Source organism: Tasmannia lanceolata, unplaced genomic scaffold, assembly GCF_043159265.1.
Source record: "Tasmannia lanceolata isolate RefF3 unplaced genomic scaffold, GAP_Taslan_0.1 ptg000008l, whole genome shotgun sequence".
Lineage (NCBI taxonomy): Eukaryota > Viridiplantae > Streptophyta > Magnoliopsida > Canellales > Winteraceae > Tasmannia > Tasmannia lanceolata.
In genome coordinates, this window is record NW_027518685.1 from 68,920,294 (window position 1) to 68,935,465 (window position 15,172).

Here is a 15,172-nt window from a genome sequence, read left to right on the forward strand (position 1 = left end):
ACCCCATAGCCCATCATCTATCTTACCCAAAGTACATGTATCATGCCTACTCCCATTATTCTACCATATCAGTAACTATATCTACTCATTAGGCACATCCAACCTCCTTATGGACCCCATTCATGTCACCCATAACATGCCACCTACATCCATTAGTCCATGCACCCAACCCATGCCCATTAGCCTACTTATCCTATGCCATCCCATGTACCCATAACCCATCTGACCCACTCTCTATGCAATGGACCTCATAAACAATATATTAATGGAACAGTACTTGCACTCAAACCATGGCCCACTCTGCCAATGAACCGCACCCAACCAAAATCCAAGCAACCTCCCTATGGAACTACGTGTGGCTTGATCCCCACTACGGGGTACGTAGGCAACTTGGCACTCCCAAGTTCAGTCGCACCTTTCTCCTTCATTCTCATTCCCCCACACCCTTCTTCATCTCTTCCATTCCCTTTTGCACCATTTTCTTTTTCTTAAACCTTTTTTGCATGGTAGATGTTTCTTTTCGTCTGGTTGCCTGATTAATTACATGTTTAGATTTCTTCAGTATCATATGCTTGTTAGTTATTTTGCTTTGTTACTTTGCATATTAGTTATTTTGTATGATTAGTGGTGTTTGTTAGATTTGGAACTCAAAAGAATTCAAAAATCTTAAAGAATCTAAGAACTCGTAATCACTTAAATTGAAACATCCAAGACATAAAGTTGTAAGGTTCTAGACTTAGAAATCACACTCCAGGTTCCCTAAAATAGAATTCTTGGAATCCAAAATTCACAAATATACTAAAAGTGCAACTAAAATCCATTGCATTAGTCTTAGGTGCATGTAACGTAATTCTCACAATATAATCCAACTCAAACCAAATCTCATCAATCTCAATAAAATATCAAAAAAAGTAGGCATGTAGTTGCATGTAAGATGCACTCCTGGCCCGCATGAGTCTAAACTGTGCACGGTCAAATCATTAGTAATATTTAGATTTCCCAAATAAAACTCACATTCACCCCCTTTTAGTTAAAACTTAAACAACTAAAGCATTTAAAAGGTAAAGTCTGACTTTCGTCAGGCAAGATCGTTGCTGTACACTTCGTGCGGTACACCTTCCGATCTCGTAACCAGATAACTTACCCAGAATTTAAATCGTAGACCAAATATACAGAGTTAATCATGGGTCCTAGATCCCTAATCTAGGTGGCGACTCTGGCCAGTTGCTTCTTTCGTGAAGTTAGGATTTTCATCCTAAATTTATGAAAAAAGCAACCATATTGAAATCCAATGGTCAAAAGCGCCATCATCACAAAAACACACACCCTTGTGGGCCACTACCCTCTGGGACGGGATCCACACCCGTAAAATTTCCCAGGTCATTTTGACCTGGATCCGTACAAGCCGAGTCAAAACCGGCCCGACCCACCCGTTTGCCAGGTCTATCTCCACGGGATCTAAAATCCAAGAGATATTTTGAGAATGATGAAGAGGTATAGTCATTTTGTTTACCTTCCAATTTGCTTTTTAGGCCACTTAGCAATTGGAGGTAGGAGACTTTTTAATATCATCTTTTCTCAATTGCAAACAACATGGGTTGCCCACTAAAGTCAGTCAGTCTCTCTCTCTCTCTCTCTCTCTCTCTCTCTCTCTCTCTCTCTCTCTCTCACCCATCTACTTTTTTTTTCTCAGTGTCCATGTATATTCCTCTTATGAAAAGAACACCCCACTAAATGTCTATGTCGTGCCATATACTCCATATGCTGGGGCGGAGCCAGGAATTTACTCTAGGGGCAGACAATGGTTGTTATAGCACGTTGGGCCCACCATTTAACACTTCATGTTTTGATAGGTGGGGCCCACCACCTCCCCATGACCCAATAATGTTAGTGATTTAATAAATTCGATCTGCCCAGAAAAAGATCACTCTTTACTTTGAAAATCTCAATAATTCGATCTGCTCCTCACTTCCGCTACACCAATTATACCATCTAACACCTTTTTAAGAATGAAATGATGCTTGATCTCAATATGCTTTGTTCTTGCATGACAAACCGGATTTGTAGTAAGTTTGCGTGCACTTTGGTTGTCACAAAAAATAGTTGTTGCCTTGTGAATAGGTAAATGAACATCTTCAATCAACAGCTGCAACCAAACGCATTCTTGAGACGCAAGAGTTGCGGCTTTATATTCCGCTTCCGTTGTTGAAAGAAACACAGAGTCTTGTTTCTTACTACACCAAGAAACACCTGTCGATCCACACAAAAACACATGACCGGAAGTAGATCTTCAATCATCCAAGTCCCGTCCATAATCGGCATCGGTAAATCCATTCAACACAAAATCAACTCCTCTCTTGTAAAGCAACCCACGAATAATATGCCGCTTCATTCGTGCCTCTGAAATGGGCTCTTCCGGATCCAATAAAGAAATCTCAGAACAAAGATTCTTGATCTTAAAAAAGAATTGAGAAATAGAGAGACTATCTTGTATAGTATTTGCCAACTCATTCTCCAACATTTGTAAACGAGCTATATTTTTCTTGTTGAGCAATCCATTAAGGGTAATCCAAATCTCACTCGCCGATTTACACCCAATGACGTGCTCAAACAAGTAATGTGAAATAGACCTCTTCAAAAGAAATCCGGCCTTGGCATTCTTCATCATCCACGCCTTCAATACATCAGCATTCTCTTGTGTATCTTTCGAAACTACAACGGCATTGCAACAAACAACCTCCCATAAATCTTCTTCCACAAGATAAGACTCCATACATGTTCTCCATATCTTGTAATTTGATCGATTTAGCAACTCAATATTGAGTCCACTAACCCTTCCACTCATATCCATCTTCAAAGCACCAATGAAACTTCTTCACCAAGGAAATCTAGACAAGCAGCAACTACCACCCTTGTGGCTTTGATAACATATGGAGAAAGACAGATTTCACAAGACCGGAATATCCGCTTCTCAAATAATGCAACCGAGGTTTACACTAGCCCAAGAACAATAACCAAAAGAGAAGAAGAACAATCACCACAAGATGTAATCCAATATTTATGAGAGAAGAACAAAACTACAAGTAGAAAGCTTCAAAAGGAAAGCTTCAACACATAGAGAAAATATGGAAAGTTGGTCTTTGCTTCAAACCTAAGCTTGAACACAACAAAGCTTCAATAGCTTCAATGGAGGTCTAGGTAGATAGTGGAGAATCTCTACCAAAATGAAGTTAATGAGAATAGGCTTAGTCAATGGAAAGTAAAGACAAAATAGCTTAGGTAAGTGGTAGTAGGTATGGGAAAGTGGTGTCATTATTGCTTAGGGAAGTGGTGGGTTTAGAGTTTCAAGTAGGGTTTGAATTTGAAATAGGTGAGTAGTGGGAAAAGATGGACCAAACATGTGTGGCTCACACATGTGCAAGCTTGGCCAACAAAAGACCAAAATGCCCATGGACACAAAATACATATTTCTCCTCACTACATCTCTCAAAATAAAAGCTACCCAAAAATACACTTTAAAATTTAACATCATCGTCCTTTCCCTTTCCAAACATCACTAACTTTGTTTCCGTAAAACTTGACGGATCCAACTACCTACTATGGGAAGATGAAATGAATTCCATCTAATCTCCTCTGAACTTTTGGGCCATGTTTACGGTTCCATTGAGGCCCAACCAAAAACAATTGAAAAATACCTTTGGAACCAATACCATTGCTAACCCGGAATACACAAAATGGCATAAAACCGACCATTATGTCAAGAGTTGGCAGCTCTAACCGAAGGATTGTCTGCACAAATACTTGGTATTCCAACCTCAAAAGAAATATGGGATACACTATATGAACTCTTCATCTAACAATCACAAGCAAGACGTTCTTTCCTTCGAAATGAACTCGTTGAACTCAAAAAAGGGTAAAAACCCATCACCGAATATCTTCAAACCATCAGATCAATTTCTGACTCCTTGGCTGCCAATGATGCCATTTATAAGATAACAACCTTGTCACATCGAATCTTAATGGATTAGGTCCGGAGTATTATTCCTTTGTCATTGCCATGGAGAGTAGATCGAATGCACCAGGTTTCAATAAGCTGCATGCTCGTCTTTTGAGTCATGAACAACGACTCACCAGCATCCATGTTGCCATCGCTGACTTAGGTAACCAATCAACACTTTACTCTAGCCAAAATCACAAGAATCGACAGCGTAACAACTCCAATAGACGGAATAACAACTCTTGGAATCGTGGCTTTTCTTATGGTTATGGATCTGGTCCTTGTCAAATTGACTCTAGCAGCAACAATGAGCCTCGCAACTCCAATACCAACCAATCCAACTCCAAATCATATGATGGTCCAAATCGGTGTCAAATATGCAAAAAAATAGGTCATGAGGCAGATAAGTTTTATTTTTCATTATGGATCTTACAGCAATAGTGGGCTATCTCATGATTTTGCAGGCTTACATCTTACTCCTCGAAATCAAGGACAACAAAATACTCCCCGCAATTTGCAATGGATTCTCGATTCAGGAGCGACCAGTCATATGAGCTTTGACCCATCACTCCTTCAGCAATCACAGGCTTAAGATGGATCGGATCAAGTCTTCATTGGTGATGGTAAGGCACTACCTACTAAGAATATTGGCCACTCATTTATTTCCACTCTGCAATCTAAATTGGCACATGGAAATGTTCTTCTGGTACCTGGCATTACACAAAACTTGTTATCAGTTGCACAACTCACAAAGGATAATAATTGTTCTATTGATTTTTTTCAATGGGGCTTTTCTATTAAGGATCTGCGGACCAAGATACCGGTGCTAACGGGCCCCGTTAAGGACAACCTCTATCCTATCCCAATACGATGTCAAGATGCAGTTACTAAGCTGTTCATCGTGTATTATGGGACCAAAGCTCCAGCACGCATCCGGCATAGGCGACATGGATATCCTGTCGCAAGGATACTTTCTGATTTTAAGATGAGTAGAACTCTAGAATTTTCAGACTTCTTATCTATTAATACTATTTGTGACTCTTGTTAGATGGGTAAAAGTAGGGAACTTTCATTCTCTTCATCTAGTAGGCAGTCTACTGCTCCATTGCAACTTGTCTATTGTGACATTTGGGGACCTGCACCAGTTAATTCTGCTAGTGGTTTCAAGTACTATATTTTGTTTATTGATGACTTTAGTCGCTATGCTTAGATTTATCCTCTGGTTGTTAAGTCTTCTAGCATTGAGTGCTTTAGACACTTTAAGTTGATGGTTGAAAATCTCATCTCTACTACTATTAAGTGCTTTCAAAGTGATATTGCCTATGAGTTAACTAAAGGGGACTTTAAATTTTTTAGATATATGTGGTATTGTTTTGCGGATATCTTGTCCCCATACCCCTAAACAAAATGGGGTAGTTGAGCGCAAGATTAGACATAATAGTAAGATGGGTACCACTCTTCTATTTCAGGCTTCCATGCCTAGATGTTTCTGGCTTGAGACTTTCTATGCTGCGGTTTATTTAATTAATCAGCTGCCTACACCTGTACTACATGGAAAATTTCCTCATGAAACTCTTTATGGACAAAGTCCAGACTATGGCTACTTCGCGTGTTTGGCTGTCAGTGTTTTCCCTATCTTAGGCCATATCAGCGTGACAAACTAAGTCCAAAGTCACTCTCATGTATTTTCCTGGGCTACAATGACACTCAAAAGGGATATCGCTGTTATGAACCCACATCAAGACGTGTTTATATCTCGAGAGTTGTCTTTAATGAGGACATTTTTTCATTTGCTATCTCGCATGTTGTGTCTCAATCTCCCTCTACAGCGAAATCTGCTACCACCTCAATTCCTATCCCTATTGTGGATCTACCAACATTACCCACCGACTCCTCTCAGTTGGCTCCTCCTTCACCACGGCAACTACCTCATTTGGCTGATCCCATATCCCCATCTTCACCACCACCCAAGTCCCCTCATTTGGTTGATCGAATATCCCCACCTTCACACCCCCTCCCCCACCACGGCATCCCATGGTTACACATCTTCAAGACAGTACTCGAAAGCTCAAAGTGTACTTTGCCACGGAACATCCTCTTCAATCAGCCTATGTAGCCATCCTTGAGTCCAATTCCCTTGACCCATCCACCTACAAACAACACATCATGATCCTAAGTAGGTAGCTGCAGTGTCTGAAGAATACAATTCCCTTCATGAGAACAACATGTGGACCCTTGTTCCTCCTCATCCAACTATGAATGTTGTTGGTTGTTGTTGGGTCTATAGAATTAAACATTGCAGTAATGATACAATTGAGAGGTACAAAGCATGAATCGTTACTAAAGGATTTCACCAACAGCCTGGCATAGAAGATTTCTCGGAAACATTCAGCCCCGTTGTCAAACCTGCCACCATTAGAACCATTCTAACTGTTGCTCTCTCTAACGGTTGGTCTATTCGCTAACTTGATCTTAAGAATGCCTTCCTTCATGGTCTTCTTGAAGAAGAGGTTTACATGGACCAGCCTCCTAGCTTCATTGATGCTACTCATCCTAAATATGTTTGCAAGTTACATAATGCCATCTTTGGATATTGTCAGGCCCCACGTGCATGGGTTCAACGATTAGCGCATTTCTTCTTACTATTGGATTTCGTCATAGTATGGCAGATACTTCCATGTTCGTTTTTCCTTGCTCTGTTGGCACTATTGATCTCTTACTCTATGTCGATGATATTATCCTCACTGGTAACAATACAACACTTATTTCTACCTTTATTCGCCATTTGGGGAAAATTTTGCTATGAAAGATCTTGGTGATCTTCACTATTTTTTGGGTGTTGAGGTCAAACGCTCTTCATCAGGCCTTCTTTTCACTTAAACCAAGTATACATTGGATATTCATAGCCGCACAGGAATGATGGGCTGCAAGCCATGCTCCACACCTATTACTATTGGTTCTAAAATGTTTATATCTGAAGGATCTCTTCTTCCAGACCCTCATGAATACCGCAGTATTGTTGGAGTATTACAATATCTTACTCTTACCAAACCAAATATTTGTTATGCTGTTAATCAAGTTTGTCAGTTTATGCACAAGCCGACAACAATTCATGAACAAGCCGTTAAGCGTATTTTTCGCTATCTCAAAGGAACATTGGGGCTTGGCCTCACTCTTCGACCTGGACCTCTATCGCTTATGGTATCCTTTTCTAATGCTGATTGGGCCGGTTACCCCACTAGTCTTCGCTCCACCACCGGATAGTGTAGTTCTTGGCTCCAATCTTCTCTCATGGGGCTCAAAGAAAAAACTCATTGTTGCTCGCTCAAGTGCCAAAGCTGAGTACAAGGCTCTTGCTATCACCGTATCAGAGATGTTATGGCTTATGTACATCCACACAAAACATGGCTTATGTACTCTCTAGTCCATGCCACGCAAAACATACCCTCATAGAAAATAGTTACACTAATTAGCATTTTTGAATTATCTAAAGAATTAGATAAAGTTGCATGTATGCTAGAAATGTATTTTACTTATCCATCTTCTAACAATTCAGAGGTCCATGTGGGATCTAGAAACCAAGAGACTCAAGATAATCTCTGTATGGCGTGCCATACACTCCACGTGACAATCTCAATCACTCTTAGAAAACACTTCAAAATGGGATCCTGTGCCAAATAAAGAAGGGATGAGAACCACCGAAGGATTTGGATAGTTTTACCCTTAACATTAAAACTCACCTTTGGTCAATCTAGACGGTCACATTGTCATAGGTCACCTTGGCCTGTAACCATCCAAAACCACATAGATGATAGAGCCAATAAACGTAAACATCTGATTAAGACCGTACAGATGGATGATCATAAAAAAGAAAGGGAAATGATATTTACACTCCTTTTATCACCAGGGACACCCATTTGCTAGTGTACTTTGCAATCAAAGCCACTGAATTTTTCTGATGTAAAGTAAATTAGCCCCCTTTTTGCCATTGATACACTGACGCTGGGTGTCCCTGGTGATCAAGAGAGGCGTAACTATCACTTCCCAAAAGAAAAGGAAGCAAAGATCCATATTTAGTTGACAAAAGTATACTTTTGGATAGGCAATTTCGGGGAAAGTCATTTCGCGGCTGGCTTTTGCATGTGAGAAACTCTAACCACTGAAATTGTAATTTCAAAAGTTGGTTGAAACTCTAGCAAAACTTTCCAAAATTCTGCAATTTTAAAATTAAGGTAGAATGTTTAGTACCACATCGACTAAAACCATCCATATCCCATAATTTGAGGACTATATATCGCACTCAAATCAATACAATTAGGGCCTGTTTGGATACCTCATATATTGTATTTGGATTTGGAATTGAGTTTTGACTACAAAATGAATAGATCCGGCAAGTGATGTTGAGAGAGAGAGAGAGAGAGAGTGAGAGAGAGAGAGAAGGGGGTACTCCCAAGTGGAGGAGAGAGGTTGAGGAGCAAAGAGGGTGAAGGAAACTGCCAGATTTGTGGATTTCCAATTTCTTATTTCCACAAAAAATTTAGAAATCTGATTTTTTCACTGTCAGATGCTGAATTAGAAATCCAAGAATTTGATCCGATCCAAATTACAATGCAAAAGGGGCTGCAAATGTGAGAAATCAAAATCAAAATCTTTTCGGCATCCAAACAGGCCCTTAGATATATAAGAAAATTCCATGTACAATAAAACTCAGAACGTTGTACAAGAGAATTCAATGTATAAGAGCCTTCCTTCATCCTTCCAGGAGAGAATGTGCCCGAGTTCTTCTGGAACAGAGTTAAATAACACTCGATCTTTAGATATGTTTCCCCATTTTTGGATTGTGACTGGTAGAAAAAAAAAAGATCTTAGGAGTAGTCACTGCAACAACAAGCCCATTTCTAGTTATATTTCTAAGTATATTTGCTGCGTTTTCATAGTAAATTTCCATTATTACATTAGGAAACTGAGTTTCCTTCTAATCTCAATTCCTTGGGAAAGATCCATATTAGTTGAGATTTTTTCCCCTTTCCTTCTTCCTTATCCTTCCAATTCTAGAGTTGGATATTATTGAGGCTAAGCTCTAGATCATAGGAATTCAGGTTTGAATCACAGGGGACATGTTTGAGTTCAAGGTTTCGTGAAAATGTCAAATAGGTCTTCCTCAATAGAATAGCCTTATACAACATAGCCAAAAAAAAATTGATATAATTCACATTGGATAGATAGAATGGTGGGTACAATGATGGGTTTTCTATGTTCAATTACATGTCTATTTGGTCAGTTTTATTCGATTAGACTTTAATTAAATAAAGAATGAAAGCATTCTAGAGCTATATATTTGTTGCATTATGAATTTCAGAAACATGGAGATCAAATCCATGCAAACGGATCTGAGTCCGGATTTTGATGATTCAGGATAACAATCTTTGAGCTATTCATGATCGCATACGATCATGCAATCACAAATGGCATCAGAACAATTTGGTATGGATGCTTGCATCACTATACATCATCATATATACGAGGAAAAATTCATGACGAAGCCACGAGGATGAATAAATAGTTTTTTAATTTTGAAGTTTATTCATGGAAGCCATATTTTCAAGTAGAGACTAATTCATAAAATCATGCAGAGCCGATGCCGTTTGATTCCATAACCTGTCCGGGAGCCCATTTCCAAGTGTAGGACGATCTCTATAGAGTTAATTTAGGTCCTACAACTATTATGGGTGGCGAATAGTGTAAAATTTGAGAGGCTAGAGCCTTTTTCTCCAATTTTGAAAAATGAAGATGAAAAGAAAACAGATGAAGGGAGACACGTGCTCTCTATCAATACAAATGGGAGAAGATGGCTCCTCCCCAGTTGGAATCTCGTATCTTTACAATAGGATTTTGATGATGTGGCTTTGTTTGGCTGCAGGTAGTTACCTTGATAATTAGTGGTATAAGTAGTCTATAGGGAGGAGAGACACATTTGATTTACTTCGAATTTACCTTGTAGAATAGTGATAAGTAGTGTTCAGTTACCAAACTCATAGAATTTGACTTGGAGAATGATGCTCTTCCTTTCTTGTCTCTCCCTCTTCGTTTTCTATATTGGTAATGACAACCCCTCCCACTACGAGGTTCGGAACAAACACCAAGGGGCCGTTTGGATATGCGGATTTTAGAATCTTGGATTTTCTCAAAATCCTGGATGGAAGATGAGAGAAGAAGGAGACCGTCTGTCGTTTTCAGATTTGACGCCCTTCTTTCCGTCGAGCCAGAGAGCAGGAGATCGTCCCATTTCCAGGTTTTAGAAAGGGATTTTTGCTGATTAGTCCCTACATGGCAAAATAATTGCTTATTAGTCCTTAAGAAAAGCATATTTGCTTAACGGTCCTACTTTTAGAAAATATTTGCTAAAAGGTCCCTAAAACTCACGAACTTCAATTTTCTCCGTTAAAATTTTTAAAATGGCAAATTTACCCCCCAACCCATTTAATCGTTTTTAGCGTTTTTGGATTTCCCCTCCAATTTTTTAGGAAAAAAACTAGGAAATAGGCGACAATATTATCTCTTCCAATATTCTTGCCAAAAAACCTCCAACAAAAAAATAGTTTTAGGAATTAAAAAAAATTGAAAATCCCTCTAAAATAAATTAAATAGGGTCAGTTTGAGTTATCTTTTCTTCATAGATAAATAAAGTAAGAAATTTTATGAATATTTTTCGTTTCTAATTTTTCTAAGAAATTCCTATCTTGGTTGGATTGCAAGAAAATATCTCTAATGGAAAATTATTTCTATGGAAATTTTTTCATTGAGGAATTATGTCTCATTAATTTAGAGGGATAACATCATAAACCAAAGGTCCCTAACTGAAAAATTGAATAGGGTTGGTTTACTTTATCTTTTTTTTTATGTGTAATACGAAATTTTAGGTTTTTTTTCCTGTCCTAACTTTTCCAATAAAATTCCTACAATCCAACAGGGCCTAAGTAGAAGGCATTTTGTAAGAGAAGCACTAATCCATCTTGCTAGGAAAGAGCTGCAGTTTCAAACAGTTGGAGGTCTCGGTGTTCTTGATCACTGCCACCGATCGCAATATGATAGGCTTTTAGTTTTGTTTTGGGAATAAGAACTAGGTTTTGGCTTCTAATTTTAGGAGAAGAAGAAGGGAGAATTTCAAAGGGAAAGTAAATATTGGAAGAGAATATTGTTGCTTATTTCCTAGTTTTTTTCCTAAAAAATTGGAGGGGAAATCCAAAAATGCTAAAAATGATTAAATGGGTTGGGGGGTAAATTTGCCATTTAAAAATTTTTAACGGAGAAAATTGAAGTTCATGAGTTTTAGGGACCTTTTAGCAAATATTTTCTAAAAGTAGGACCGTTAAGCAAATATGCTTTTCTTAGGGACTAATAAGCAATTATTTTGCCATGTAGGGACTAATCAGCAAAAATCCCTTGTAGAAATCTCAAGATGGGAGATTTCTGGGAGAGATTTCTAAAACCTGGATTTCTCACTTAAAATCAAAGAAACGCTAGCAAGACAGCATACAACAGCTTGATCATGAACCCTCTTTTACATTGTTTTCAAGCTAAAACCTGGATAGAAGGCTGCCTCTTGTCTCCCATCTACAATTTGTAAGAAATCCAAGATTCTAAAATCACTTGGATACACGGATTTTAGAATCTTGGATTTCTTCAAAATTGTAGATGGGAGACAAGAGAAGGAGACCATCTATTTCGCTTCTCTTTAGAATCTTGGATTTTAAGTAAGAAATCCTATATTACTCATGCAGGACACTTGCAAAATATTGACGGATTCTGAGCACCTGAAGAGGAACAACAAATATGGAAACCTCTATCGATTGGAGAGCTATGATCAGCCTATATCGATTGGAGGTCTAGGATCAACCTATGGAAATGATTTTACGGGCACAACCGATTGATGTCGTGTTCCATCACATGGACGGTTTGGATCAACCTATAACCCTCTATATATCGGAGGGTTTGGATCAACCTATGAAAATTATTTTTGGGGCACAACCCATGTAGGCAGCGGCCCATCTAATGGACGGTTTGGATCATCCTATGTAGGTAGAGAAAAAAAGGAATTTCTTTTCTTTTTATCTGAGATTTACACGTCAGCATTACTCTTTTACCATTAACCCCTTTGCTAATATCTAACATCTATCTCTATGAGAAATTGTTTGAGGGTAAAATCGTAATCTACATATGAAAAGTACCGACACAGGGTACCTGTCTATGACAATTACGGAAAAAACTACCAAGAAGAGGTAAAAACATATGACAATGACGAAAGAACTACTTTATGTTACTCATGGAGGAAACTTGCAAAATATTGACGGATTTCGGGCACCTGAAGAGGAACAACAATTATGGAAACCTCTATCGATTGGAGGGCTAGGATCAGCCTATATCGATTGGAGGGCTAGGATCAACCTATGGAAATGATTTTACGGGCACAACCAATTGATGTTGTGTTCCATCACATGGACGGTTTGGATCAACCTATAACCCTCTATAGATCGGAGGGTTCGGATCAACCTATGAAAATTATTTTTAGGGCACAACCTATGTAGACAGTGGCTCATCTAATGGACGGTTTGGATCATCCTATGGTACGGGCCATACCGTACATTTTAATAAAGTGAGGAGTGCGATCATCAAAATACGGTGAGTAGTGCCATTAATTGGAAGAATGTGTTTGTGGGTGAAAGAGAAAAAACATAAAATTTTGTTATTAATTTTGTTTTTTGCCACTTATATCAATCACAATTATTTGAGGAAGGTAATTGGTGCTCCTATCCCTTTTTTGGTTTCTTCTTTTGAGGGAGGGAGGGAGGGAGGGCAATATTCTATAGCCTTGAAGCGGATGAGAAACCTAGTATGTGAAATACTAAGAAAATGAAAGGAAAGAAATGTACAGCCTATAGAAGAGAACCTAAAATTATCTGATTTTCCATCACCTTCAGAATCCAAAAATCTCTAGTACAAAAAACAATTGAACCTATGCATCAGAGTCTGACTCAACCTAACTGCATTTCGTGATCCTTGCAGGACCTCACTTCAACTGATCCATTACTGATATTGCAAAAAAGTAAACCATTTAAAAGAGAAATACAAATTGTTCTCAGCTTCAATAAAGGGCGACATAAAAGCAGATAATTCCTTAAATAAAAGGTGAAGGATCTAATCTCACTATCAGAAAATTCAAGCTCAAGGCAGTAAGAGTAAAGTAGATAACAAAGTAAAGAATAAAATGACGAACATATATGGAAAAAATTAAAAAAAGGAGATAAAATAGAAATAGAGATTTCACAATTAGAATTAGTAAACGCGTCTGACCTTCGGTGGTCTTTGAGCAGAGATGAAGAGGTTTGTGCTGCTTCTTTGTAAAAAATCCCCTCCCATTATCAGAGCAAAAGCCTATAGAAGCCCTAGAAATGCCCCTATATAGAACATAAAAAGATAAAATTACAGAACAAATACTCGTAAAAATATAGAAGAATTTTTAAGTTATAAGGAAAATTCCAACTTACACACCATTTTTGCAGAAGGCCCTGTAATCCTCACCAATCTGATCGAGAATCAGTTGACGGGATGCTTAGCCAAAGGAAAGATCTGGGCAGCCATGGAGTGATGGAGATGAATTGGAGATGATGATTTTTGGGAGATGAAGAAACCCTCTCAAGGTTGGAAGTAACGATTTAGGGTTTTGCTCGGTTGGATAGATGGAGGGATGTGGGAAGAGAAACATCGGGAGGAGGACACGTCTCACGTTACATGATGTGGACGCACGGAAATCTCGAGACAGAAAGAGAAAGAGAAAATATGGAGAGAAAATCTTGAAACTATCGGGCGGAGATTTTCTCTCGCTAACTAAAAGGGTGAGAAAATATCGAGAGAAAATCTCTAAAATATCGGGCGGAGGTTTTCTCTCAGGTGAGACGAAATAGGAGGTTGACACGTAAGCAAAGTCTTTTAAAATCGTACAAATATACGGTAAGACGAAAGGAGAGGCCGGTCCTTACAGTTCTTTGTCGGTCCGGATGCACGGGGTTTTTAACTAGTATATATATATATATACATACTACAATCTAGCGGGAGGAAAAAGAAATTTGTTTCCTTTTTATCTGGGATTTACACGTCAGCATTACTCTTTTACCATTAACCCCTTTGCTGATATCTAACATCTATCTCTATGAGAAATTATTTGAGGGAAAAATCATAATCTACATACGAAAAGTACCAACACAGGGTACCTGTCTATGACAATTACGGAAAAAAAATACCAAGAGGTAAAGACATATGACAATGATGAAAGAACTACTTTATATTACACATGCAGGACACTTGCAAAATATTGACGGATTCCGGGCACCTAAAGAGGAACAACAATTATGGAAACCTCTATCGATTGGAGAGCTAGGATCAGCCTATATCGATTGGAGGGCTAGGATCAACCTATGGAAATGATTTTACGGGCACAACCGATTGATGTTGTACGGTTTGGATCAACCAATAACCCTCTATAGATCGGACGGTTCGGATCAATCTAGGAAAATTATTTTTGGGGCACAACCTATGTAGGCAGTGGCCAATCTAATGGACGGTCTGGATCATCCTATGGTACGGGCCATACTGTATATTTTAATAAAGTGGGGAGTGCGATCATCAGAATACGGTAAGTAGTGCCATTATAAAATATGGTAGTGAGGACATTAGCACTATATATAATTTGAAACCATCGTTGTTACTTCGATGTTCCCACGCGGGTCGATTTCAACCCGAACCCAACAGGTTCAACCCGAATTTGGGTTGGGTTGGGTTGGGTTGGGAAAAATCAACCCGAATTGGAAATCGGGTCGGGTTGGGTTGTCGGGCAACCCGACCCGACCCAAAACCCGAATTTGGGTTCCATCTGAAGAAGTTCTGTATATTTCTTTTTCTTTTTCAACATTGAAATAGCCTCCACAGTCCACAATGGAAGATTTGGATAATCCTATGGTGCGGGCCATACCTTACTTCAATAAAGTGAGGAGTGTGAACATCAAAATATAGTAGTGCGGATAACATTTCCCTTTGTTAATTGTTAGTCTCTGTTTGGTTTGGGTTTTGAGAACCAATTGTGAGTTAAAAACTGATTATTGGTGACTCACTATTGGTTCT

General features: G+C 38.7%; 1 protein-coding gene and 2 long non-coding RNA genes across 3 annotated transcripts; 1 reads left to right on the forward strand and 2 right to left on the reverse strand.

Moving 5' to 3' along the window:
* Nucleotides 1–2,290: 2,290 nt before the first annotated feature.
* Nucleotides 2,291–2,851, reverse strand: LOC143883266 (uncharacterized). The gene has a single exon (XM_077386612.1). The coding sequence runs from the start codon at nt 2,849–2,851 to the stop codon at nt 2,291–2,293; it is 561 nt and encodes a 186-aa protein (XP_077242727.1).
* A 1,377-nt stretch (nt 2,852–4,228) lies between these two features.
* On the reverse strand, nt 4,229–13,988 carry LOC143885532 (uncharacterized). Its single transcript, XR_013253396.1, has 5 exons — nt 13,547–13,988; nt 13,349–13,452; nt 8,090–8,210; nt 7,738–7,781; nt 4,229–4,707 (listed from the first exon to the last, which is right to left on the reverse strand). It is a non-coding gene; the product is annotated as an uncharacterized LOC143885532 (long non-coding RNA).
* On the forward strand, nt 4,464–5,181 carry LOC143885531 (uncharacterized). Its single transcript, XR_013253395.1, has 2 exons — nt 4,464–4,620; nt 4,800–5,181. It is a non-coding gene; the product is annotated as an uncharacterized LOC143885531 (long non-coding RNA).
* Nucleotides 13,989–15,172: the final 1,184 nt, after the last annotated feature.